General features: G+C 42.9%; 2 protein-coding genes across 4 annotated transcripts in view; one reads left to right on the forward strand and one right to left on the reverse strand.

Moving 5' to 3' along the window:
- LOC106746836 (cadherin-87A) overlaps positions 1–25,683 on the forward strand; it is a 223,162-nt gene that overhangs the window by 18,804 nt on the left and 178,675 nt on the right. The window lies entirely within an intron of this gene.
- On the reverse strand, positions 24,260–25,280 carry LOC106746865. The gene is made up of 2 exons (XM_014623982.1): positions 24,948–25,280; positions 24,260–24,539 (listed from the first exon to the last, which is right to left on the reverse strand). Exons 1-2 carry the CDS (start codon positions 25,262–25,264, stop codon positions 24,485–24,487), a joined length of 372 nt encoding a protein of 123 aa, XP_014479468.1. The 5' UTR covers positions 25,265–25,280; the 3' UTR covers positions 24,260–24,484.

The following is a 25,683-nucleotide window of genomic DNA, read 5'->3' on the forward strand; positions in this document are numbered from 1 at the left end:
GACGGAAAGAGGAGGGATGAGCGAGCGCATGGGGGGGGGGAGGGGGGAGATTAGGTGAAATAGGACGTTATATATCTCATGACTCGATGACGAGAGGGTAACGCGTGAACGGGAGCACCGTGCTTATTTGTGAATTATACCGACAGCGGACTTATATCTACGGTATTGTGACGATATTACGGTGTTATGCAGTCCGCTATTCGGCTATTGTTATATTATCCGTGATCTCGGTGTGATTAATGGATATCTTTATCTGAGAGAAGCCTGCGCGCACGAGAGAGAGAGAGAAGAGGAGGGAAGCACAGACTTGTATACGAGCGTCATGAAATCCTCGCGATAGGAACGATCGAAGGACGATCGTATCGTCGGTTTTTTATTTTTCGGAGGAAATGGAGTTACACGTGTCGCGCGCCCGTGTCCCCCGATTATCGCGAAGCTTTCAATTCTTCCGATGGAAAGAACGAATTTTCCTCTCCACCGGCGGAGAACAAATTTTCGCGTTGTAATCTTCACTTTCTCGGCGTATAACAATTGGTCTTATTTAATTAATTTTTTTAAGGGACAATGCATCTTACATAATTAAAAAAAAGGCAAACGGAATTTACATAGAGGCTGAAAAGAAAGAAAAAGATATCGTTAATAAATAAATAACGGACTTACGATTCGTTGCGTTGCGTGGCGCGCGCGCGCGTAAATTTCCCCGGCAAATTCTTGCGAGGGACGAGGTGACTCCCCATGGATCGATAAAAGCTGCCGTACGGATAGATTTCGAATTAGCGCCGGTGATAAATTTCCCGCCGTCCAGTCTGGGCGGGAACTTCTTCGGGCGCTCCTTTAATAATATGTAAACAATTTATCTTATCGCGTTAATAATAAATTGCCACGATTTTCCCGGGACAGGGTCGAGTATTCCGCGACAGAATGGAAAATTTCCCGAGAACCGCCGAGAGGAAAGCGGCTGTTCCAGCCGGTGGAAGCTCGCGGATAGCCGTCGGATTACTGTCGGTAATATCCAGAAAGGGGCAATCGAAGATAGCGCGTTTACGGCTGTTTTTCTCGTTGGGGAATAACGGCCGACGTTATTCCGGTCTCTCATGTAAAAAGGACCGTTTCCAGCGACGACGGCGTAGCCGCGGTAAAATAGCGGCTCTCGTGCGCGAGAGCCAACGGCGAAATAAATCGCGCGAAACCGTCGAGAACCGAGCTGTAAAACAATTGTATACAACCGTGATATAACGCGCGCCATTCTCTCTCGCTCTCGGTTTTATTGGTAATTGCCGATGCGCCCTGTCGTTCGCTTTTATACGCTGTATAAAGGTTCAGCTCCGTCGAGCGCGAATAACATAATGGAATTTCTTCTCCCTCCTTCCCTTGTTCTTCTTCTCTCTCTCTCTCTCTCTCCCTCCCCCTCTATGTTGCAAAGTTACTTACATGTGTATACACATTTTTTTAAGTAAATCTTTGAATTTTTCAATTATATTGGAAATTCTTGAAAGGATATTTTAGATCTTTATAAAATTAATTTGTCGTGTCTCTCTAATATTATATTTTCAAATTCCAAAATAGCAAATCGATGTCATATATTTCGCAATAAAGTTAAAACGTAACATTTATGAATATCTGAAAATGTGACTTTCGAGATACTTGAGTGTTATCGAACAATAAAATAATTAAATTTTTAAGCAAAATATGAGTTTCTGTGAGGTATGAATTATGAGTTCGGTAATCTTTCCATTCCTGGGATATATTTTCACGTTTCACAGTAAAAGTATCGTCTCTATATTTCTCTCTCGATTTCGTATCTATTGATTTCCCGTTTAATTAACGTATTAGCGTATCTTTTACTTGTACGGCGCAAGCTTATGCTACAATTTCATGATTACGTACGCGCGGAAAATGCGACCATTTAGCAGCGGCTATGTAGTTAACGTTATAGATAACGATTTTATCAATCGATTAACGGTCTGGTTACTTTACGATCAGTCGCGTGCGCGCGTCTGTGTATGTCCCGATTGGGAGACTCGTGTGTATGTGTGTGTAACACCATGTACATGCTAACGCGACAAAATTCGAAATTCGCCCCCTTCCTTTCTTTTTCCAGATGTAACGGAAATGTGTGATATACATATGTAACGTTCGCGCACAGAGTTATCAGTCCCGTTCGAATCAGCCGGCCGAAAATTTCGAATGGACGATATTCGAATTTATCCTCGGTAGAACGCACATATCAATCCTTATTAAACAAGCGTTCCCATCGCGGCGCGCTGATTCAATCACCATTCGAACGTCGGAAATAAAATTTTATGATTACGCTCGTATATTTCTCTCTCTCTCTCTCTTCTTCCTTGTGTGACAACTATTCGCAGCGACTCGCGCAAGTGTACATTAATCGACATTGTGCGCTTGCTTTCACGTGGAAATACTTGTGCCTCGTCGATTAACATCGACGACAGCATGATAAAGTTACCTAAGTAACATAAGTGACACATAATTTAATTATACGCAGTATAATTAAATTTATATATCACGGAAGAAGTGTGATAAAATTATACTTGACAGATGCTTTTCACCGCTTGTGTTTGACTGCGCGAAATTAGCACCTCGACTTTGTAAAATCCGATCGTTCTAATTTGAATTTCGGCTCTCTTCTGGAAAAGAAAGAAAACGGAGTTATTTTACATTCACGAGACCTTCATCGAGACTAATAGTTTTGCACAGCTTGTCTGATTTAATTTTAACGAGCACCCGACTTCTTGACGGGCAAATTTCCTTTTAATTTCTTTCCAAAAAATTAAACCGTCGAGGGAATCTAATTTCACGCTCGAATAATTCTGAATAGCTCGTGATAGGATCGTCGGCTACAAAATTCTGCAATAATTTTCACCATAAAATAAAAAAAACTCGCTTGCTCGGCTGTAGATTTATTGAGGTAACGAGGACTTTAATCGTGGCAAGAAATCTCTTTGTTTCCATTACGTTACACTTGTCACAAGTGCGTGTCTTTTTAGAGGGTGTACGTATTTACACTCCAAGCCGAGGCGGTCGTTAATCGACAAGCAACGTCGAACGTAAACAATGCATGTCGCACAGAGAGCATGTCGGGTGTAAATATTTGCATCTAGCAGGGATCGCATTAGTGTTTGGTCGATGTACAGCTGTTACGCGCGCGCTTAGCAGTCGTTGCGAATCAAAGGCGATTTTCGAGACGTGTCGTGCTAAATTGTACCGTAGCGCGCGCCTTGTAGTAATCTCTCACGGTGCATTGTTAATGCGTGACGTAATGGGCGAGAGAATGTAAGACACGGGAGCGGAGTTTCGGAGTTGCGCGCCGTTCTTTGCATCATAGAGAGATATCGCACCGGGGCGACACGTAACACAGCTCATTAAGCTCGACTCTCGCTTTTTAAACGTGCCTCCGTTAAGAGTTAACGCCGCCTCCGCCCGAGGATCCCGTTTACGCAACACGGCAGATTTCGCCGCTATTCACGGCACGATGCGTGTTACCCGATCGACGAAATTTCCGCGCCCAAGTCGCAGCGTGTTCATTGTTTCGCGAGAAGAAAGCACTATGCCTCGGATACACTTGTCCGTCGAGTATAATTACGAGCTCGATTATGCTATTTATCGATGTTACACGGCAGAGTAGTATCAATGGACGTGTGAGGTAATAACAACGCAGTTATTATTCACCTTTCTCGTTTCTTCGCTTGCTTTTTCTTCGTCATTCCACTCATCTCATCGCGAATTTTGCGCCCGATATCGCTCGATTCATTTTCGTTACAGAGAGGAATTGTTAATAAATACGTATGAAAAAACACGATTTCTACGTTATCGCTTAACATCCGTTAATTCACCGTGTCGTAATTGCGACTTTTCCTAAATAAAGCTACTTTTTCTCCTAAAATCAACTATGGTTGATGCATCTGTGAGCTTGATCAATATTTACCGTTGGTATGCATTTATTGAGACACGTGAGAAATAACGTTGACAAAAACTAAAGAGCGAACTGAAGGGAAATTAAGAAAAAGAAGAAAATCCGAAAATTAAACTGAAAGTGAAAATTGGACGCTATAATAATTTCAACGTGAAGTATTCGTCATGTATTTTTCACCTGTACCTCGCTTGAATCTCCATCAAATGTATTATAATTATGCGTTTCCTTCGTGTTTTTTTTATTTTTGTTCGTCAGATATTGTCTCGGCGAATTAAAAATCCCGCGCGCGAAATTTCACGCGCGCGAGTCGAATAAATGATCCGGAAGTTGAATTAGCCCCGAGAAAAACGAGAATAGGCGGAACGGTTCGCCGGCTGTAAAGAAACAATTAATATTTCAATTTGTATTTGCGGAGAGGAGTGTGGCGTTCATTCTCAAAATCGCTCGTAAAATCTGGACCGCGGACGTGAGATAGTAAAGCTCGAATAAAGCTTTATTACTGTTTGCTCGCATTAGTAGTTTTGAACGAGATTCCGTTACTTCTGCAAATACTCGACTCTATCTATCGCGCATTTCGATGTATTTGCGTTCACGCGCAAGCCCGTATTTATGCTTCACATTCAGTACACTAAATATCGCTTGGTCGGATACTCGAGTTTTATTCGTCTCGCGACCGATCGAAATCGCGCCGTCGTCCGGTCGCATCTGGCGGGATTGCGGCTCATAAGCGCGCGGCAGCGGGATCGTAGCGACCTGAAATTATTGCAAAGCAAGCTCGGGGAGAGACCGCATTTACCATAGTCAAGGGACACACGACGCTCTGAGCGCACGCGGCTCAACCGTACGCGGTAAAAAAGTTCCGGGTTGCTGTGTGTAAAAAATTATCTTGGTTTAAATTTTTGAACGCATAAATGCGGCCCGCCCAGCGGAGATTTACCTAATTGTCACACACTGTATTATCTGAGATTATTTTACGTTGAGTCCAACAACCGTGAGCGTTGAAGTTTATATTTAAATGTTTACGCTTGACGTGAAAAAAGAACGCGAAGTGTGAAACGTGAATCCTGAGAGAAATAAACGAAACTTACAATTAATATTATGACATAACGCGGAGATATTAGTCTCACTGAATAAGTATGTGAGTGCGTTCCGTATTATCGATGACATATTTTACGTGTGAGAGTTTGCAGGCGGGTTGTATCAATTTTACCAAATCTCAACATCTCTCACATGTTAAGTAAGAAATTCGTTAGACGTTATACACGTGACGTCACGCCGAAGGATCGCACAGTAATCGCCGGGGGTTGGCCTTCGGAGCTTGTTCGCTAACAGTAACACTCTTATGATCGCAGCCGTGCGGTGGTGTACAGATTATCGACGAAGTGTCGTAGGCATCTTATTCGTGTGAAATATTTTGAAAAACGATAGCCTTTTATCGATAAAAACTATTTTACATACATGTTGCAAATGTGTACGTATCTATTTTTGTGTATATTTAAATATATTTATTCTTCATGTGCGTAAATTTTCCAATAAATTTCACGAAGTCTCGCATTACCGTATGTGTGTGTGTGTGTGTGAAATTTGATGCGCGGCTTTCCCACCGAAAAACCGAGTGTTTTATATCGGATCCTTCGAAAAAACACACAATTCGTTTCAATGACTAAATATAAAATTTTTATTTGTTCGGTAAAATATCGTTTTTCCACTTCTACATGCGTGCGCACCTCTGACTTGATTTTTTTTTTGCGATTGTGTCGATCACAGGGAAATTGAAACTAACTGAAATTTCAAGAATCCGCACATGTTGCGCGTTGATATCAATATTGTAAGCTCGCTTTTTCGGTGTATTTTGCCAGCACTGCATTATTAATAAAGGAAAAACAACTTATGCGATTTTTTTTAACTTAAAGTTGGACTGAGATTGTTAGCCGGCATCGCAACTTGACGGACTTGGTGGGATTGACAAATTGTTTAAAAACAATTAACGGTCGGAATTCGCGTTAAAACGTATCAGGGGTTACAGAACTCTCCTAGAAACATAAGGTTTCACGGATGAAATGATTTTTTTTTCCGGAAATTCGGCTGTCACTGAAAATTGATCACATTTTCGGGGCGTCATTTTTTTAACTAATTCTGTAACTAATTAGCTATTGCTGTAACCTATCGGGAATCCCAGAAACACCGCTGGTGCAAACTATCGCGAGTTTCTGTCAAATTTTTCGGTGTTTAAAAGGTGAGGTGTGAAGTTGGATGGAGGCGTCAGAAGTTTGGAGCTGGGATCGGACCGAGTGCAGCCTGACTGGTGCGAGGAAGTCCCGGCTCGAATTCGAATTACCTTTCCTCTCTCCGATTTTAGATGTGTTTGTCGCGTACAAGAAAGAAAAGGGGAAAATCGGCGGGGAAAAATGGCGGCGGGTGATCTTCGGGGGGATTAATGCATCGGAAAAACGCTGGGAAAGGGGTTGCGGCAGGGATGAACCGCGTCGGAAAGTGCAGTTTCACCGCGAGAAATTGCGAGAACGTATAATGTTGCCGGAAGTTCCTCTAGGCGCGTTAAGGAACTTTCGAGAGAGCGGAAAAAGCTCCAGTTCTCCATACTCGCGTTAATAATCCTTTTACTCGCGCCCGCGCGGGTAAAGCCCGGAAGCTTCCATAAAATTTTAACATGATCACGCGCGGTGCATTTATACGACTAAGCTTTTTCGCTTTAACGACACTTAATAAAAAAGCGCATCCCGCCGACCGGCAACAAATTCGTTCGTTGTCTCGTGTTTACGACGTAGAAAATATACTTGATTCCTGCCCCCTTTCGTTTTGCTTCCTCCTTGCGGAAGTGCAGTTAAACGGCGGAGTTGCGAAAAAGTTCGCGGTATCCTCGCGCATTTGGGAGGGTTGCGGGCGAGCGTATTTCCAACGGGTGAAATCGAGTAAAAGTGCATTATTAATCAACAATACAGTGTAGTCCTCTCTGCGTAAATATCGAGAGCGTAAGATTGAACTGCAAGCTTGCGAAGTTTCAGGAGCCACCTTTTTTCAATAACACAACCGGCGCATATGGGACATATGGGACTATATGGACGGCCTATCACGCGCGAAAAGAGGTGTATTTCGCATAAGTAAAGGGACTCGATTGAAACGTGACTCCGATATGTCACGTTTTCGAGTCGCCGTTTCGAGTCGCGACAAAAGTTTCCCGGAGGAACCCCGTCGTCTGGGTGAAAACACGTGAGAAAGATCGACGATGTACGACGTTGGGTGTGTGTGTGTATGTGCGCGCATATGAGTGTCGTGTACATGCACGTGCGCAGCTGAATATGTACTTCCGGTGCGCGTGGCTGTCCTACACGATCCACCCGTTCCATTCGGAATACGTCTCTCGAGAGAAGGTTCAAGGAGTTACCTGGGTGGTCACGTGCACGTTGACTGGCCTGTTGTACGTTGCTTGAAGCGCTGCGAAACGATAGCGTTTTCATTAGGAGTTCGTAGACGTAAGAGTTCGGACAGGTTACCGGCCCGACGAGAAATGGGCGATGAAAATGCGACGGTGAGGGTCCAATCGAGTCAATTTCGCGTCGACGGGAAATTGATGGATCCAGTGACGACGTGCAGTACAATTTATTATATGTTCTTGCATCAGTTCGTCTCGTTTTCATTGTAATTCGCGGAATTGCAGGACGGTTCGTGTAAAAATTCGATTATTTCTGCGAGATCCGCGATGCCGGTGTTCAGTGTTCAATTCTAAATTCACATTTAAAACATTTCATAGCGCAGACTTCATTCTTTGTTGAAATGCGGACATTTAATTATAAGTAAACCGGCGCAGCCGGCCTATGAGAATCGACGTATAGTTATTCGAGCGTTATAAATGTAATTTATATTATTAACTTTTATGTAACAAATTATATTTATGACGCTCGAATAATTGTTTGGCCCTCTCGCAGTCCGGGCATGCGTTATTTTTCGAAGCCGTGTCCACATTTCTCTTACATTTAATTATTTTTTATACAATGAAAGCAATTATCCGACGATAAACATTTTGGGACAATGGAAAATATCAAAAAGCGCCTTTGTACGCTTTGATTTTTTTTTTCCACGTATACCCCATACAGACACGTACACAGATAATAACTCCTAAATGGATACAAGAGAGTAAAGCGGACGCGAGACGTGCCCGTTACGAGATATTTTCCGGTTGGCTGCGCGTTTTATCGGAGATACGCGTGTACGTTCCGCGTGTCTGTCATACTCGATTTATTCCCCCGCCCTCCCCCCCCCCCCCNCCCGAGTTGCGCGACAGCGAGAGTCCGATTCCCGGGCGGGTGGGACACCGGGAAAGCGCGGCGAGGAAAGCGCGAGTGATGCGTCTACGATATCGTCTTACGGATGAATGGACACGGATTTCTAGTTCACAGAGCATCGTCTCGGGGAGACAAACCGACTGCTGACGGGCCGCGCGCGCGCGACTACTTCGCACCTTCGTTCGCCCGCTCGAAAGTTTGTCCAGGTGTCGTCGTCGTCGCCATCGCGGCGGCATCTCGCATTCACTTCGCATGAAAAAAAACTGCAAAACTCTAAGTAAACGGAATAACATTCGCGCTAGAGCGCGCTATGACGCTATGGCGGGAATCGCTCGACCTTCCGAGGAGACAGGAAGGCGAATAGTCTTAAAAAGATAGTCTTTCGAAGGGTTTCTTGTTGAAGTTGGAGGTGTGTGTAATGAATTGAACAACAGGTCTTGCGTTCAAAACTTTGCGCATTTTCTCTCTCTCTCTCTCTCTCTCTCTCTTTGCAGAAATAATTCTTATATAAAAATTACGTAACGTAATATAATATTATATTAATGTGCAATATATAATTATATAGCACTATATAAATATAATTATATGGATATATATTATTATATTATGCATATAATATATAAAATATCTGAGTATATACGCATTCACCCACAAAATATTATATTATTATATATATATTCTGTAACAGATATTATATATTATATAATTATTATATTTTTTTTATGATAATAATTAAATATATGATTTCCCTTGCTTCTACGCGGCGAAAATCCCGACACGCCTTGTATCGAGTTAATCAGTGGCGTTACGTAATATGTATCGGAAAATATCGCGAATATCGAGATGTCATTTCCGGCGGATACGACGATTTCCGTGTAACATGTGTCCGTAAATACGTGCCAGGTGCAGCGAAATGTGTAGTACATCGTATCGCGCTCGCACCTTGCGCGCCAGAATTTGTGGGACTTTGCGGTCGCAGGCTCCTAAATAATCCTGGAGTTGCTAATATCACTTGGTCCGCTAAATTTCCCTCGAACTAAGTAATGAAGGACAGCGGTGTGCCCCCGACAGGCGTTACGAGAAATGTCTCGGGTTTGATTCACTCGGCGCATGTAGCAATGTCGCGACACGGTGCAATCGCGCTTGACACATTTCCCAGAATTTTATGTGAAATCTGCATGGTACAGGCCTTTTACCTGTGAGTCTTTCGATGACTTTTTCGACGAGTTATCAACATTCGTTACGACACGAGTATTTATTGGATATTTTAGCACACACACAACACGCGCGCGCGTACAAGTTAATCGTCGAGTTTTAACATATCGAGACAGTGAAGCGTTCGGTTAAATTCGCTCGAGTCCCTGCGAAGTTCTCACATTGAGAAAAATCTCACCAAAATTAAAATGTCATTTTCGTCTTCCATTATATCTTTTTTCGTTTTTAACATAAAGATAGTAATAACGATATGAATGCAAGATTATTATCACTAGCAACACATTAGAATAACGGCAGGCGAAATTTGTACTTTTTCCAAGCTACTTGCGGAAATGATGGATCCCTAAATTAACCCCTTCTCAAGTACAGATATTTCACTTTAAGTGAGAGTTTCGCCCAAGCAAGTGCACACGTATCGATCTTTGTCTCCGCGCTTGTAGTGCGACTTGGGCTTTGTTCACGATACATTATGGTGTGCCACGCGTAATCGTTGTAATGAAATTTAAGCCGCGCACTGTGCTTGACGCGGAAAATGCATCTCGCGACGATAACTTCGCTCGCCGAGATCTTAACGCAGCGCGCGCCGCCTTAATGAGACGCGTACGCTCGGCGGCAGGATCAAAGGAGTAATCAAACTCGTATTTAGGCGCCGTGTACAGCCGTCTATAACGAATGCAAGGGTCGTGCGTGACGTGTCACCAGGCGGCGGACACACGTGATTCGATCGGATTCGACTACGTTTGATCAGACGGGCCCGCAATCCTAAATGTCACCCCTTTATATACAATATCTCTCTGAAGACGGCCGATCGGTACGTTCGATTGGACGGGAATATATATGATTACGTACAAATACTCTATCCGACCATTCTACGGAGTTTCCGGCGTTTCGACTTTTTCGTACATCTTTCTTTCCGATTAGTTTTGCGACGCGTTTATAGCTCGACGAAGTAGATTTGCCGTGAGGCATAACCGGATGAAAGATCTAAGATAAATTCGGACTCCGAAAAGCGAAAAGTAATTTCGCGGAATTTCGCGTCTAGTACGGCGAGACAACCGGACAACTTGAACTCGCGAAACATCGGGGGTTTCTCGTGCGCGTCTATCTCTTTGACGGAATATCTTTCCCGGTCTCTGTCGCATTTGCATAATTGGCTGCGTGGACTTGCGCAACGCGCCTTACAGGATTTTACATCGTTTACTATCGAAAAAATTACTTTTACGTTATTACCCTTTAAAAATATTACGCAGAAGGAACGAGAGAATTTTCTTATTCGTCTCAACAACCGAGCTGTCTTTTATTTTCCTTCGTGAAAACTCCCCGAGTTGAAACTTTAGCTCCACGTTACACTTTTATCTCTACAACGTGGTAGAAGCTAAGCTAGCGAAATAGGTTTACGATTTCAATTATAATAATATAATTCACTCCTACTTTGATCTTAATGGTATCTTAAATTTCCGTTTTTGATATTTCAGCGTCAAAAATAGGTCATTCAAGATAGCGTTGAAATGAAATCCGGAGAATTAAAGATTCAAGAGAGAAGTTAACAAGCGTAGTATCGTCAAATTAGACTTTTATTAGCCTATAGGCCGTCGAAGTAGGCGCAAAACTATCCTTAAGACCGTCAAAGTAGCATCAACATTTTTACTCGATTGATTATCGGAATCAGAATTTGTCGAAAATCACATCCCCCAAAGGTTTCCCACTGATTTTGCGACTCGTATCGCAGAGAACTGTTTATTTTTGCGCCGAGCGCATAAATTCACTCGCCATTCTGGTCGAGACAAATGATTGGGAATTACTTGGCCGCTTGTAATTCAGAATACGCGTTTATTCTGAAGTGAGCGGTGAATAATGCAAATGTTTAGAGTAATTATGGTTGCCGGCCGGCTCGCGACCTTGTTTGATCGCATTAAATCGATTGTTTGATCACAGCGATCGATGAGATTGCCGGTCGGAATAATTAATGATAAAGGAGGATGTTTGCGGGCAAACTAATTGCGCGCGAGGAGGTCCGTTATCTGACCCGGCCGCGGCATAAATACTTAAAATCGCTATCGCGATTGATGCGGCGGCGATCGTGGCGCAAGTTCCGCTCTCGTTACTCGGAAGTAAAGCAGTCGTCTTGGCTTAAATTTCCCGATGAAGCGAAGAGTGCCCTCGAGTCGAGGTGAACGACAGGAGTCGTTTCTCGCTTGACCGCGTCTCGCGGAGCGCGCTTAATTTCCCATCTCGCCTTCGTATAAGAATTTCGCAGGGAAAATTACCGTAGAATTTCGTAATCGAACGGCGCGTCGATGTTCCGCCGTAATTTATCGTCTTACCGTCTCACACGTGCTATTTGTATTTTCGTAACTGAGGCCTACCGCTGAGAAACTTACCATTTAAATTAGCAAGACTGGAAGAATTACCGTGAGAAATTTTTTTAGTCAAATTTAGCAACGTTCATCACGTAGCAATATTTATCGTGCACCATTGCAAATTTTACAAAATGAACTCTGTTGAGGCAGTACTGCTGATTATTTTTGCACCAAGAGAAAGAATTTTACATGAAAAAATCACAATATTCTCTCTCTCCCTCTCTCTTTCTCTCTCTATGTACGGAAAAGCTATCATACCTCGATGAAAAATCGAGGAAGAAACCTGACGAGTCGGTCGCGATTAAAATTAAGACGCCTTCTCGGGAGGCGAGTTTCCAAGAGGAGAATTCACGCTGTCCCGCAAGCCGTTCGCGATCGTGCGAACGACGCCGGACTCGGGAGCTTCGCGCGACTCGCATTTAACGTTTACGCTCCACCGTAAAAGAAAATGCTCTCTCGTCCGCACCCCCTCCCTCCCCCATCTCGTTGGCAAAGACGTCGCGATCAAAACTTGAAGAGTTTCGCAACGGGGGAAGGAGCCGACCCGGCCGGTACATTTTTGCGCCGACACTCGACTCCGGCGGCTTCTCAAAGTCGGCCGCCGCTCCGCTCTAACGCTAACGACGGCTGGCTTTTCGTTTCGGTTTATCTCGGGAACATACGGCGCGCTTAATCCGCTAAATTGCCGTGTACAGTCGAAGAGCGAGATCTTCGTGGATTACGGCTTAATGAAATTTGAACCCGGTGGATTTGCTCGCGGGCCGCAACCGCCGGCGCAAATACACACGTAACCTCCGCCGGAATCTCGACCTTAAGACCCGGCACTTACTCCCCTAAAAGACAAATTCGTCGTTGTGAGACACTCGAGGGAGGAAGGGGGTAAGGAGGGTAAAGGAGGTAAGAAGGGCACACCGCCCGTTGGCTTGTCGTAGTGGCAGTAGTCGTGTATTTCGGTAATCCGTGAATGTAATCGCCTTCTACGTACGTACAAGAAGGTGCGGGAGTAGGGAGGAGCAAGGAGGGAGGGAGGGGGTTGAAATCCGTTAAGTCGTCTCCATCTTGTAAGATACATCCGCGATACGCGACTCGCTGTATTATTCGGTGCGGTTCCGAGCCGGGGCGCGCGGGGCCTCCGGGATTAAGTCGGACGTTTCTAGCGCGACGATGCGCTGATAATTCAACGAGATAACAGACGGGGGCGCCGCAGATCAGTTCGTCTCCGATGTCGTCCCATCGGACGAATTTAACGTTGAATATCGCGCGAAGATTGCGCACACACTGCATGCGTGCGTGCGTTGCGTACGAACGGCGAACGCATCACTACTCGCGCTCGCAAGTTCTTCCTTTTCTTCGGAGACGATTTGCGGTGTCATATTTCCTCCCTCCTCCCCCCCCCCTCTTTTTTCACCGTTGGTTACGGTTACGGCGACGAACATGCTCCTTACTTTCTTTGTTACCTTGCAAAATATATGAACACCGGACGAGCGGCGGCGAATCGTAAAAAGGGAAGTCTTCAAAACTTGATGGAAAAATAACGGAATTTGTAACGAAAAATCTCGCGGAATTTGTGATGAAAATGAAATGTTACAGCCTTCTGTGACGATAACGGTGACGGAGTTATTTTTCAAGACGACTTCTATTAACGGTAATGAATTGCTTTTTTTTTTCTCAATAGCTGACAGAAAATATTTTCGTATCCAAATGGGATCCAATCGGATTTCCCCGGAAAATGGACTACGGGAAATCTACGCGGATTCCTATTTCAGAGAAACATTCTTAGCTGTTTACGTCTGAATTCTACTCGCTGATCCTTTTTCTACGTGTACACAGAGAAAAAAGTTGGATTTAGTATTATACGTGTTTGTTTGGATTCGTTTCATATAAGTAACATAATTTAACGTCAAATATCATTTTGTTTGAATGAGATTTCCCACAATTAAAGTTTCCATTGCGATTAAAAGAAATGTTACAATCGGAATAATCGACGGAGAGCGATATTCTTGACGTTGGATTTTTCGCGACCGCTAATCTTGAGCGACACGATCCGACTATCGACTTCGCGAGCCCTTCCCCTATTCATCATTATTCATTCACTCACCCCAATTATTCCCCCACGTTTAATCTCAATAAGTAACTTCTAAATGGAATTTCTATTGTATCGTCTGGAAATTTCCTCGGTTGCGCGGAGTTTCGCGGGATAACCGGTGCGCGCGCGGGCACCAAGAATCTTTCGAGTTTCCGAGTTAAGTAACAATTAAACATTAAGTGCGGCAATTATATACCGGCCACAAAAGCTACGCCGAGCTGGCTGGCGCTTCGATGTATTGCGCTTCGCTGCGTCAAAGAGAGCGTATTATTAATCTCCTCGCTGCGGAAACGGGGAAGAAAGAACGGCGAAAGGTTCGTCTCTCGTCAACCGCTCATCGATCGATCGCGAAGTCTCTCTCTTCAACTTTGCGAGGACAAAGGAGGAAAAGACTTCGGCGAAGAGACCGTTGGTCCTTTCTTTGTTCTTGAAACAGTGACGACCAAACGCGCACGGCGGTGGAAAGGACAGCCGATTAGAATTGCATTTCTCTTTACACGATCTTCCTCTCTTCTGCCGTTCCACTTTTCCCCTTTCTCTCTTCTTTTTGCACTCGCTCGCGCGGGCGAGCGAGCGCAACCGCCGGAAACGACGCTGTTCTCACGTAAATGCGCATAAATTTTTCTTACCTTCCGCTTTCGTCCACTTCTTCCTTTCTCTCTCCCCCCTCCCCCCCACTCTTTTTCTCTTTCTCTCTGTCTGTCTCTCTCTTCCCTTTCTGTCGCTCACGCTTCGTTCTTTTTCCTCCCCGTCTCCGGCGAGCGACTTTAATTCCTCGGTCGTCTTAATCAAAAGTTACGGTCCCGTTGTTTTGCGCCGAGTTAAAACGTCGCGCACGAACGCTTATGGAAATGGATTTTAATACGGCGAAAGTGAAAAACAGAGTTAATCTTACTTGAAAGTGTCGCGCGCCGCCGCCGGGCGAGATTAAAATTTCGAATCGCGTTTCCGGGGAGGAGGTAGATGTGAGTTCGGAAAATTATTACGAACAATCCTCTCTCTCGCGCGCGCGCGTCTCCACTTCGCGAGATGACGCTTCCGCATTCACCCTCTTATATGTCCTATATGTCCTCGATATTTCTCTGCGACGATCGAGTCTCAGTTCTTGCGGTCGTTTCGTCGATTCACATATATACACGTGACGGAAACGTTTTCGATTAAAAGATGAATAAAAAATGAAACAAATAATAAATAAATAATAAGTAAACAACACACACACACACACACACACACACACACACACATTTGTAGTATTACCGGGTCAATCGCCTTCAGCATTAACAAAAACACTAACGGGAATACAAAAGAATGGGAACATTCGATCTGCTAAATCACATTCGATCGTACGCGAGTGTGCAAAATCGACTCTTTCGAGAGCAAAGCTTTGCACGCGAAAAAGAATTTTGCCTAACATCTTTCATTTATTTTGAGAAAGGGAAGGATCACCCCTTTTTTGGTTACATCACGAATGATTCCTCCTACCTCACTCTCGTGTATTTAAAATGACGCGAGACATTAGCCATTCCCGATACGGCTGTGACCGTATAAATACAGGAGGCAATGAACGTTCGCTGATTCACCTTGTGTCCTCGCCTCTTTATTATTCGCCGCTCGGCATTCGTCGCCTCCGTCGTAACGGTCGCGAGTTAAAGCGTCGCTCGGCGATATTTATAAAACCGTTCGCTTCCGCTTTGATTGCCCCTATATAAGCCGATCGACCACCGTTAACGATCGGTTTTAGCTAATGGAATAGACCGAGGAAGGAAATTAGAAAGATACGATCGCGCGAAGAGCGTCCGGAGGGGGGGATGAGAAGGGAAGACAAAGGGCGGCGGATAAGTAGGTGCCTCCGGAGTCTTATCCACTGGTTCTCGCTGGCGAATCTCGTAAACTTTTGATGTTATCCGGATTAAGAAGGGGCCCCGGAAGATGAAGAGATGCACGAATCTTCGACGAGGCGCGCCGGGTAACAAACGGCGTGCCGACCGCCGCGCTAAAGCGGAATAAAGCAATTACAGCGACCATTAACACGCGACGGTTAATTACGTCCTCGCGTTTTTCGCTCCCTCCTCTACCGTCTTCGCGATTCGCCCGTTGTTTACACTCCAACGGGGAAAGATGAATCGAACACCGGCGAAAGTAAACGGGTCGCAGTAGGAAGAAAGGTCAAAATAATATATCGGCTGAGAGGACTTCATTCTAACTAAGAACGCGTCACTTGGGTTTATTTACTCATGATGCGGAATGGTGATGCAAAATTTCGGAATGTGCGGAAATTTACTCGATCGCTCCTGAGTGCGACTCTTCCCCTTTTTAATTGATATTTTTCCGATGCTAGCGAAACTCAAGGAGAAATATCTATATGTTCTGGAAAATGTGGCAAAATTGCAAGGCAGCTGATTCGAAAATAAAATTGAGAAAAATGTATGCGAAAGAAGAAGAATGACACTCCTTCCGTGCGCGAATACGAGGGTGTTGCATATTAGAGTGACACACTAAGAAAAAGATACTTAGTGTCTCCAACTATAATCGCATAAATTTTATAGTAAGAGTGTCGCTATAATATCAGTGATAGATAATAACCTAACGTGCATATCGCTTTTACTTACCTTTTGGGTTAAGATCAGAAGAAGATATAATTGAAGCCGGAAATGAAGTTATAATTTTATTTTCGAAAACGTTTATTTCTCTGAAACAATTTCCCTGCGTGTTTGCCTTGCTGTCTCGTTCCTTGCTGTGTGATGTCCAAGCGAAGGCGAAGGACAAGAAGTAAGACGTTCTTTCCTTCGGCTCCGCTCTTGCGGGATCCTCCGTATTAGTCGCAGCGGACGACGCAATGTTCGCAATTTAATAAGGAGCTGCGAGGTATTTCGGCGCTTTGCATTCCAGACGTCTAACGTGTGTGGCATATCCTTGTGTGTGTGTGTGTGAAACTCGCGAGACTACCCGGCTCCAAGATCCCGAACTAACCACCTCCTGGAGGTTGCCTTCTCGCTGTCGAGGAAACTGTTCGCTACAGGGACTGTCCGCCGTTGCCTCTCGCGTCGTCACTGACGGCTCCATTTGCGACGTCAAGGGGAGAATTCCACGCGGGAGAGACTAATCGAAAGCATGTTCGAGGACCAGTTGCTCGGGTTTCTTTCCGACTTTACGAGGAACTTCGCGTACCTCGTTTTAGGGGAAAAGTTTGCGAACAGTTTCGCCAGGCGTTTTCCTTACGTCCTTTTTGCAAAAGAAATACATGTGTAAATAATGTAAGGAAGAAACGAATACATATTACCGCCTTGAATATCTTCAAAATATTAGAATAGAAGACAAATTTACCTCACGGAACTTGCATTGATGTCAATAGTCATTATTTTGAACACCTTCAAACGTCGTTTTTTATCTAGTCATTAGTCAAATATTTTTATTTTTCGAAGATTCTCATGATGGTAACAGTTACCTGCTCATCTCGTATAAAGCTTCCTTCACATTGAGAGAAATTATGTTATTTTCGGTCTCAATTATACCTTTTTTTTTGTTTTAACCGTAAGAATGGTAGTGGCAATATGCATGTAAGGTTATTATTATTGACAGTATAGTAATATTTGATTAGAAAAACGCTTCTCTTGATTATAATTCTTTACTATGATGTATAGTTATAAATTATAGTTACAAATATATGTTCCACCAGACATTCCATCGGAAATATCTGCCAGATATTTTTCTCTCGATGCATAGAAATTTTTCTCAATTTTATTTTTCAATCAGCTGCTTTCCAACTTTACTGTATTTGCTAGTAGTTTAGGAAGAGAATCCGACCAATGCTCTTCGATTTTACCTCGAATCAGCTGCCTTTCAATTTCGCCATTTCCTAGTGGCGCAGAAAGAGATTCCGATCGTTAGCGAATCTCCAGTGGTGAGGCAGATCGTTCAACGAGGAATCATTCTGGCAAAGTTTTAACGACACCCTTCCCGGTATCCGCTTATTAAAAAGATGCCCCCTAATTAGGTTTTTGCCCGTTTGCATCCCGTCGAACATTTGCGAAGATATTCGTAGGAATTTTCTCCCTTCGCGAGAATTCGTCCAGACATTGCGGCGTCCGAGGCTCATTGCAATTCTTATTCTTTCCGGCTCTCGCGAAAAGTTTCATATTGCTCGGTCTTTTCTCTTTTTTCTTCCTGCCGCCGCTGCCAGCCGAACGTCTTCCGCCGAAATCGCGAGCGGGGAAATCTCTAATCGAAACGGCACGGTCCAACTTTTGCTCCGGTATTATCATTCCGTGTTTCCTCCAGCCGGGAGAGGAAGAGACGTTGAATCTTCCCGACGCAAAATGCAAATAGCCGACTGTCATGGCGGATCACCGGCACTTAACTCTTTACGGTGCGAGTTGCTTCCGGCGGAAGCCTTCCCAGCAAATCCGCAGTAATTCGCCCACTTATAGCTTATATGTTCTACAACTTATATATTCCTCGGGAAAATTCGCTATCTTACTATAGAAACTACGTTCCTTAGCGAGAGATAAACTCCACCGGCAGTTTACTCCTGTTAGAAAATATGGCGAAATTGTGAGGAATTTCGATGAAAGGAAGCTGCAATGTTCTTCCCGCGAACCATATTCTGAATATTGACGCTGTTCCGATCGTTCGAGAGAATACACTTCTCTCTCATTAACTTCTGTCTCAATTATACCTTTCAGCCAGGACTGACGTTATGAAGGAGGAGGAATTGTTCGTTACACGCATCGGTGAGATCGGTCTGATCGACTGAGAATGAGTCGGAGATCTCGAGTCGAAAAGTGTTGGCCTTCTGTTGAAAGCTTTCACTTCAATTCTAATAATAGTCCCTATTTTTTTTGTACTGCGACGATGTCTTAAATTTCTGTTTCCGCTGTTTTAGCATTAAAATAGATTGTTTTACGATAGCGTTAAAATGAAATCTGTAGAATAGAAAGGTTCAAGAGAGAAGTTAATAGTATCGTTAAAGTAGGTTTTTATTACAAGCCATCTGAATATATGTAAACTACGCAGTGAAAGATTTTGTCTTAGAAACGATCCACATTGAAATTTGACGTTGACATATGTTGAAAAGGTGAACATATTAATTTAACATTATATTCATGTGCTTTTTAATGCATTCCTCGTGTTAAAGTAATACAAAATTTTCGTGAACCGTTTTTAAAACAAAATCGTTTATTGTGTATCTTTAAGGGCGCCAAGCAGCAACAGAATTTCTATCCTATCCGTTGCGAAACGAACGGAGATATCGTCGACGCACTTAGTCCGTCAAGTTCGGGCGGCCGCGATCGGCCGTCGAAATTCGTTATAATTTTCGCGAAGATGGGACGTTATTGCGATTTGCGTCACCGCATCCGCTCAAACTGGCGCGACGTACAATGTCTGACGCGAGCAGTTAATTAGTTCGCGATTCTCCACGATACAAAGCCATTATTTGCGCGCGTAAGCAAACAACGTCGGCACGTAACTCGCAGCCGATAACGATCCCTTAACAATGTATTCTTGACAATTAAATCGATTATCTTCGGTATCCGCTGCGCTCATCGCAATAGAAGGGCCGAAATAATGGCGGAGGTAGGGAAGGCGAGAATAGAATGTCGTTCGGGTAAGAGTGCAGCCGGAGGCTCTTAGCCGGAAGATACCGGCGAAAATGCCGTCGTTAATGCGTAAAAGCGCAAAAGTTAAAGCATATCCGGCGTATCGCGCTTAATTAATACCCCGCGTTTACCGTTGAATATTAGTTTCACGTTTTTCGAAGCATCTGGTGGCAAACGTCATGGTCGTTGTGCAGCGCAAGTAAGAAAAATCTTTGACCGTGTTGATGGTGTGTATGTGTGTGTGTTAAATTATAACATGCTACTTGTATTTATCTTGTTCATAGCGTTTCTCTTTGTAGTATTTACTGAAGTTTGATTTTTTTTCGGGCTCAGCCAAACGTCATTCCATTTTTTTCACTCTTTAGATTTATTTTCGTACATGAAATGTTTTACGGTGGCGACGGTGTATATATTTGTTAATAATAGCAATGGATCGTTTTCCCAACTAACGAAGTTATTGATTCTATTGTGACTGCTTGGAAATAAGAATATACGTGATTTTCGTTTAAAGTTATTTACGATTTTTAGTTAAAAATTATTTCACGTGACAAAAACTATTCGTATTTTAAAAGTTATTAAATTAGTATGCACAGCGTATTAATATGCTGTGTTTGATTTTATTGATTAATAAAATTTGTACGTTCATCATCTATCAATAGTGCTATATTTATAGTCGTATTTCGGCTGAGAGATTAATCCGAGATCTATCTTGAAACACGATATGGTTCAATAGACGGGTCTCGGATGGGATAGTCGATTTGATATTCGTAACGTTATATTTGTGATTGTTAACCGAGAATCTTGAAGCTTGTCTCAAGATATAACTGGCATTCCCTTCCATGCGGTTCAATAATCGATTCTTGAAAGAAGATCATATTCTTTCGCATCAGTTTAAGCTGGGAAAAATTGCACATCACTCAAATATGGTCTAGAAAGGTGGCTGTCGAGAAGAGATTCTATTTAAATAACGATGCGCTTGGAGAATTTATCACGTAAAATATGTAATGATACAGAACTTGATTATAAATTAATATCTGGAGATGATACGAGATGAGATTTTATATTTATAAGTAACGGTGCGCTTAAAAATCTCAATTTGTTGCCGTGAATATATAATAATAAATGACTCGAAGTGATGTTATAAATCCATATAGTTAATAATATTTATACGTTCAGGTCATTTCGTAACATTTAACATGATAAAACTTTATGTTATAAGCGGATTGGATAAAAAATGATATTTTGATACTTCGGGGCGAAAAATTTAATACATAATAAATTCTCCTCGAAGTCTGTATTTACTGACAAATTTATAGCGTTAAGTATATCACAATACGCGCATATTCGTTATATTAAATCGTTATATTAATAATAGTGACTCTCTGATTAACAGGCAGAAAGTACACCGAGAGAACAATTTTTGATATTTGTAACTGTATTCATCATAGTGAAAGAATTATAGTCAGGAGAACCATTTTTCCAGTAAACATTATTATAGTATCAGTGATAATAACCTTATATGTAATATATTGCTACTATTATTTTCATAGTGAAGACCATAAAAAGAGTTTAGATAAGGCCGAAAGTAACTGTAATTCCTCTCAGCGCAATAAATATTTGTTGTCTTTACCGGTGGGATTTTACAACCCGTATCAATTATTTTGTCTCGACATTCGCTCAGAAAATCGGTGCGCTATTCCATTAATTAAGGATACGAGTAATTATTAATGACGTATTGAGTCGCACATAACGGGTCAGGTTCTGCCGAGAGACACTTCATACCGAAAATAAATTCACGTAATGCAATAACCGAAGTTACTTATAGCTCAGGTCATAATATGCGGTTAAATAGATTACCTATGTCAGTTAAATTTGACGTGGCAAATTCTGCTCCCGTGTATTAAGTGCGAAAGTTCAGATCGAGCTTAGGAAGCGCTGATATCCACCGCAATCTCGGATACCGCGAGAAATTTTGGCGTACGGGGTTACACATGGGCCACCGCTTCGGCCGGCGGTCGTAGGCTGTGTGAGGTTGACAGTAAGATAGATTTATAAGCCGAAGTTTCGCCGGCTGTCCGGCTATTTATCATAACCAACGTGCCGAATCACGTTAGCCGACCCTTTAACTAGCGCGCGCGAACACGCGGTGACACTTAACCCGGAGCATTCTCGCAAATACATATATATATATATATATATATACACGTATATATATTCGTTTCCGCAATATTATCTTTCGCAACACGAAACGTGTGTTAACGGAGTGACGAATCGCCGATAGATTAACGGGTGGAATGTTACGCGAAGTCGACCGCTTCCGTTACGACCTATCGATTTTTTAAACACGCTGCACACCTTTTATTCGCGAGCGCTTTGTTATTATTGCCAGTGGCGTGTTTTCTTTTGATATCGTTGACTGAATATTTTTATATCTTTCATGTGTGTTTTGTTTTCAATTCTTCAACAATTATCATGTATCGCCGCATATTGAAGATACTCGCTATGAATGCAAACTTCTTGATCATTATTCCACGACTTCGTTGAGACTTGCGTAGAAATTTTTCCAGTGAATTTCCGAGTTGCAGTATAAATTCCCATTAGAATACCCAAAGTTCTTCCAAGATAGGTTATCCGACTGCGATATCAGTTGAAAGTTTCATTCTTATCTCAAAAATGGGATGAGATTTTTGGTCAAAATGCGGATTGACTGAAAACTGCGTATGTATACTTGTAAGTAAGATGTAAATATTTAAAGTATTTCGTATATTTTGTTCGATATAATATAGGAAGAAAAAGAAACGAGCATCGTTTCTCAAAATTCGGTCGTCGTATTATGGGATTAAATATCGCTTCCGGATTCGCTAATTTGCGGCGTTTAATTACAAAGGTGGGTCTCCTTTAATCGCGTTACATACAGGAACCATTATTCGGCTGAGGGAAGGGGAGAGGGAGAGAGAGTTATTCGTCATGCGACGGAACTACGACGCGGTCGTCGCCGTTTCTCGTTAGAATAGCAAGATGAACGCGCCATTGTCCGATTAATGAAGTTGCCGATTTACACTTTATTGTGTGAGACGCGCCGCAACACCGCCGGCGACACGGAGCAGATCGAATTTCTACGACGTATTGACACATAACACTGCCTTAATCTGTCCCGGGCTTTATGCCGCCCGTAACTCAAGTATCGCGCACAATACGGTATTAATCTACACGCAGAGCAAATTGTATCTCCATTATATCGCGCGACACACACCGCCCGTTATCGTTCCTTTCGTTCCTCGTTATCGGTTTCCCGCCGAAAAGCGACGTCGACGCCGAAGAAATTTATCCGGTGTAACGGCGCGCGCCTCGCGGATGCCATCGGTGAAAATTCTGCAGCGAAATATCCGCGCGAAATAAAAATCTCGGCCGATACGTCGACCGAGTATATGTAGCGAAAACTTCCGGATGAAAATTTTATTGGGAAAAATTGATTTCGCGTTCGCACATTTTTCGGCTATTTAAAACGAAAACTGCGGAGAATTTTCGTCCCGGGTCTACATATATTTATATAGCCGTGTGCGAAATTATCGTTGGAGAGAATAGCAAAATTTCACATGTTGGATATATATGTATATATGGAGAATATATATACATAGCTTTTTTCATATAAATTCTTTTAAAATTTTATGGTGTTTTCCATATTGAGAAAAATTCCACAAAAATTATCATTTTCAGCATCAACTATATTTTCTTCTGGTTTTAACCCCCAAGATATGAAAGTGGCATTATGTAAGGTTATTATCGCTGATACTACAATAATACTAGAAAAATGGTTATTTCAACCATAATTCTTTCACTTATGCGATCATGGTTACAAATACCAAATATTTTTCCCCTCAGTAGTAATGCAGGAATAAAACTGTCGGCGAAGTTTATCTCACCTGTGAAATTGCACCCCACAATTCCTAAAAATATAAATAACACATATATGAAACCGAGGTATAACAAATGAAAACAAAATATCGATACATGTGTTTCTTGGGCACGAAATTCAATGGTATAATTTTTACGAAGAAATTCTCCGTACATAAGATGAAAAAAAAACGACAAAATTTGAGATTACGACTAGGCGATATAGATTTCGCTGATTCCTCTCGCGGAAAAAAATTCACCGAGAATCGCCGCGGGAGCGCGTATTTCTGTCACTAATATACGTTTCTTTGCAATACTCCGCATACACGTAAGTCAATACGTTTCGGCATTACCTTACCGATTCGTTGTACCATTCGTGTTTGAGTTTAATCTCTTTCCTTAGCTCGAAGCGCAATCCCGACATAAAGCATCGTAGAGCGTCCGTTTCCACTTTGATCTACTCGCGCGGCGGCGGTGGCGCAGCCTTCGTAATATGTACGGCCATGTATATAGAACGATGCGAGATTATGTATTTATTGGATTATGTCGACGTAATGTTCGAGTTCGGAAAAGTAAGAAATATAAAAACTCGAAAAAGGCCGTGTTTCGCCTTATCTATGAAGTTAGCACTCCGAAAATTGCAAATTTTTCGAAAATGCACGCGACACACGTTCGTCCACAATTTGGCCAGGTTTGTCCGCAAACAAATTATTTTTCTTCATCCCGCGAAGATAAGTTATAACCAAATAAAAAAAAGTGAATAAGTTTTGACATCGAAACCGCCACGAGTGTTTCCTTTTTATTTCGTGCGAAAACTTATACAGGGTGCGGCGAAAGGTTTGCCCGAGTTTGAAAAATCCGTTGCTCATCAGATGGCGTGAGTAGGTTGTTGGGCAGGGTCTCATTAGGAAGGTTGTTCTCAACCGTTTTCAGTTAACATCATGATTTGGACTGGAGAACATCGTGGATTCGCTGTGCGCTCTTTTTTGGAAAATGGCCGTTCAGTCATTGCGACGCAGAGAGCAATGCGCTTGCGATTCCATATTCCGCGCCATGTTTCCGTACCTGATGGAAAAACAATCAAACGTTGAGTTTCTTCATTGGAAGAAACCGGATCCACAGTAAGAACTCATGCAGTTGGAAGACCCAGAACTGCAACAACACCAGAGAACGTGCAGTTAGTGAGGGTATCAGTGGAACGTTCGCCTAGGCGCTCTGCTCGGAGGCATGCAGTTGCACTGGGTTTGTCGGATCGTTCTGTCCGGAGAATTTTGCACGAAGAATTGTTTTTCCACCCGTACAAGATCATGCTTGTGCAAGAACTGAAACACGATGATTTTGTAAACCGTGTCAATCTTTGTCAAGAAATGCTCAACCGAATCCCTGCAACGTCAACTTTCTGGAGCACTGACGAGGCCCATTTCCACCTCTCTGGTGATGTTAACAAGCAGAACTTTCGGTACTGGGCTGACACCAACCCAAGGCAATTCCATGAGAGACCTCTGCACTCACGAAAAGTCACTGTTTGGTGTGCCATATCCAAATTTGGGATCATTGGGCCTTATTTTTTTGAGGAAAATGGCCATACTGTTACAGTTACAGCTCAACGTTATGTTTTCATGCTGGAAAACTTTTTTGAGCCTAAATTGCAGGAGTTGAGTGAACAGACAAATCTGGGGGAGATTTGGTTTCAACAAGATGGAGCAACAGCGCATACAGCCCGCATTTCTATGGCGAAACTGAGGCAAATGTTCCCTACTCGACTCGTCTCTCTGAGGGGTGATTTGGGGTGGCCAGCAAGATCGCCCGATTTGAGCATTTGTGACTTTTTCTTGTGGGGGTATCTGAAAGAAAAAGTCTTCAAGCATCGTCCCCATACCTTACAAGAACTAAAAAGGAGAATCATCGAAGAGGTGAACGCCACTCCGATTCAGATGTGCCAAAACGCAGCCCGAAGCTTCCAAAATCGGCTACATCAGTGCATTGCTACTGGAGGCCGCCATCTTGCAGATATCGTTTTTAAACGTTAATGTAAAAAAACTGTTTGAAGTACCAAAGGTAATAAAAAAATTTCCAATCCTCTACATTTAATAGTATTTTATTGATTGCTCTCCAAAATGAGGGCATACCTTTCGCCGCACCCTGTATCTCGTTCGGCTTTCCGAAAGCCGAACTGAAGACGCAATGTACTTTCGCTGCATTCACACGACACGTCCCCCATTACAATATTCGCATGTCCAAATTCCGCAGATGGTCCTTGCAATCGCAAAATTCTTGATAGAAAAATCGGAGCCTT

The sequence above is a fragment of the Dinoponera quadriceps genome, unplaced genomic scaffold, assembly GCF_001313825.1.
Source record: "Dinoponera quadriceps isolate SergipeBrazil2010 unplaced genomic scaffold, ASM131382v1 scaffold192, whole genome shotgun sequence".
Lineage (NCBI taxonomy): Eukaryota > Metazoa > Arthropoda > Insecta > Hymenoptera > Formicidae > Dinoponera > Dinoponera quadriceps.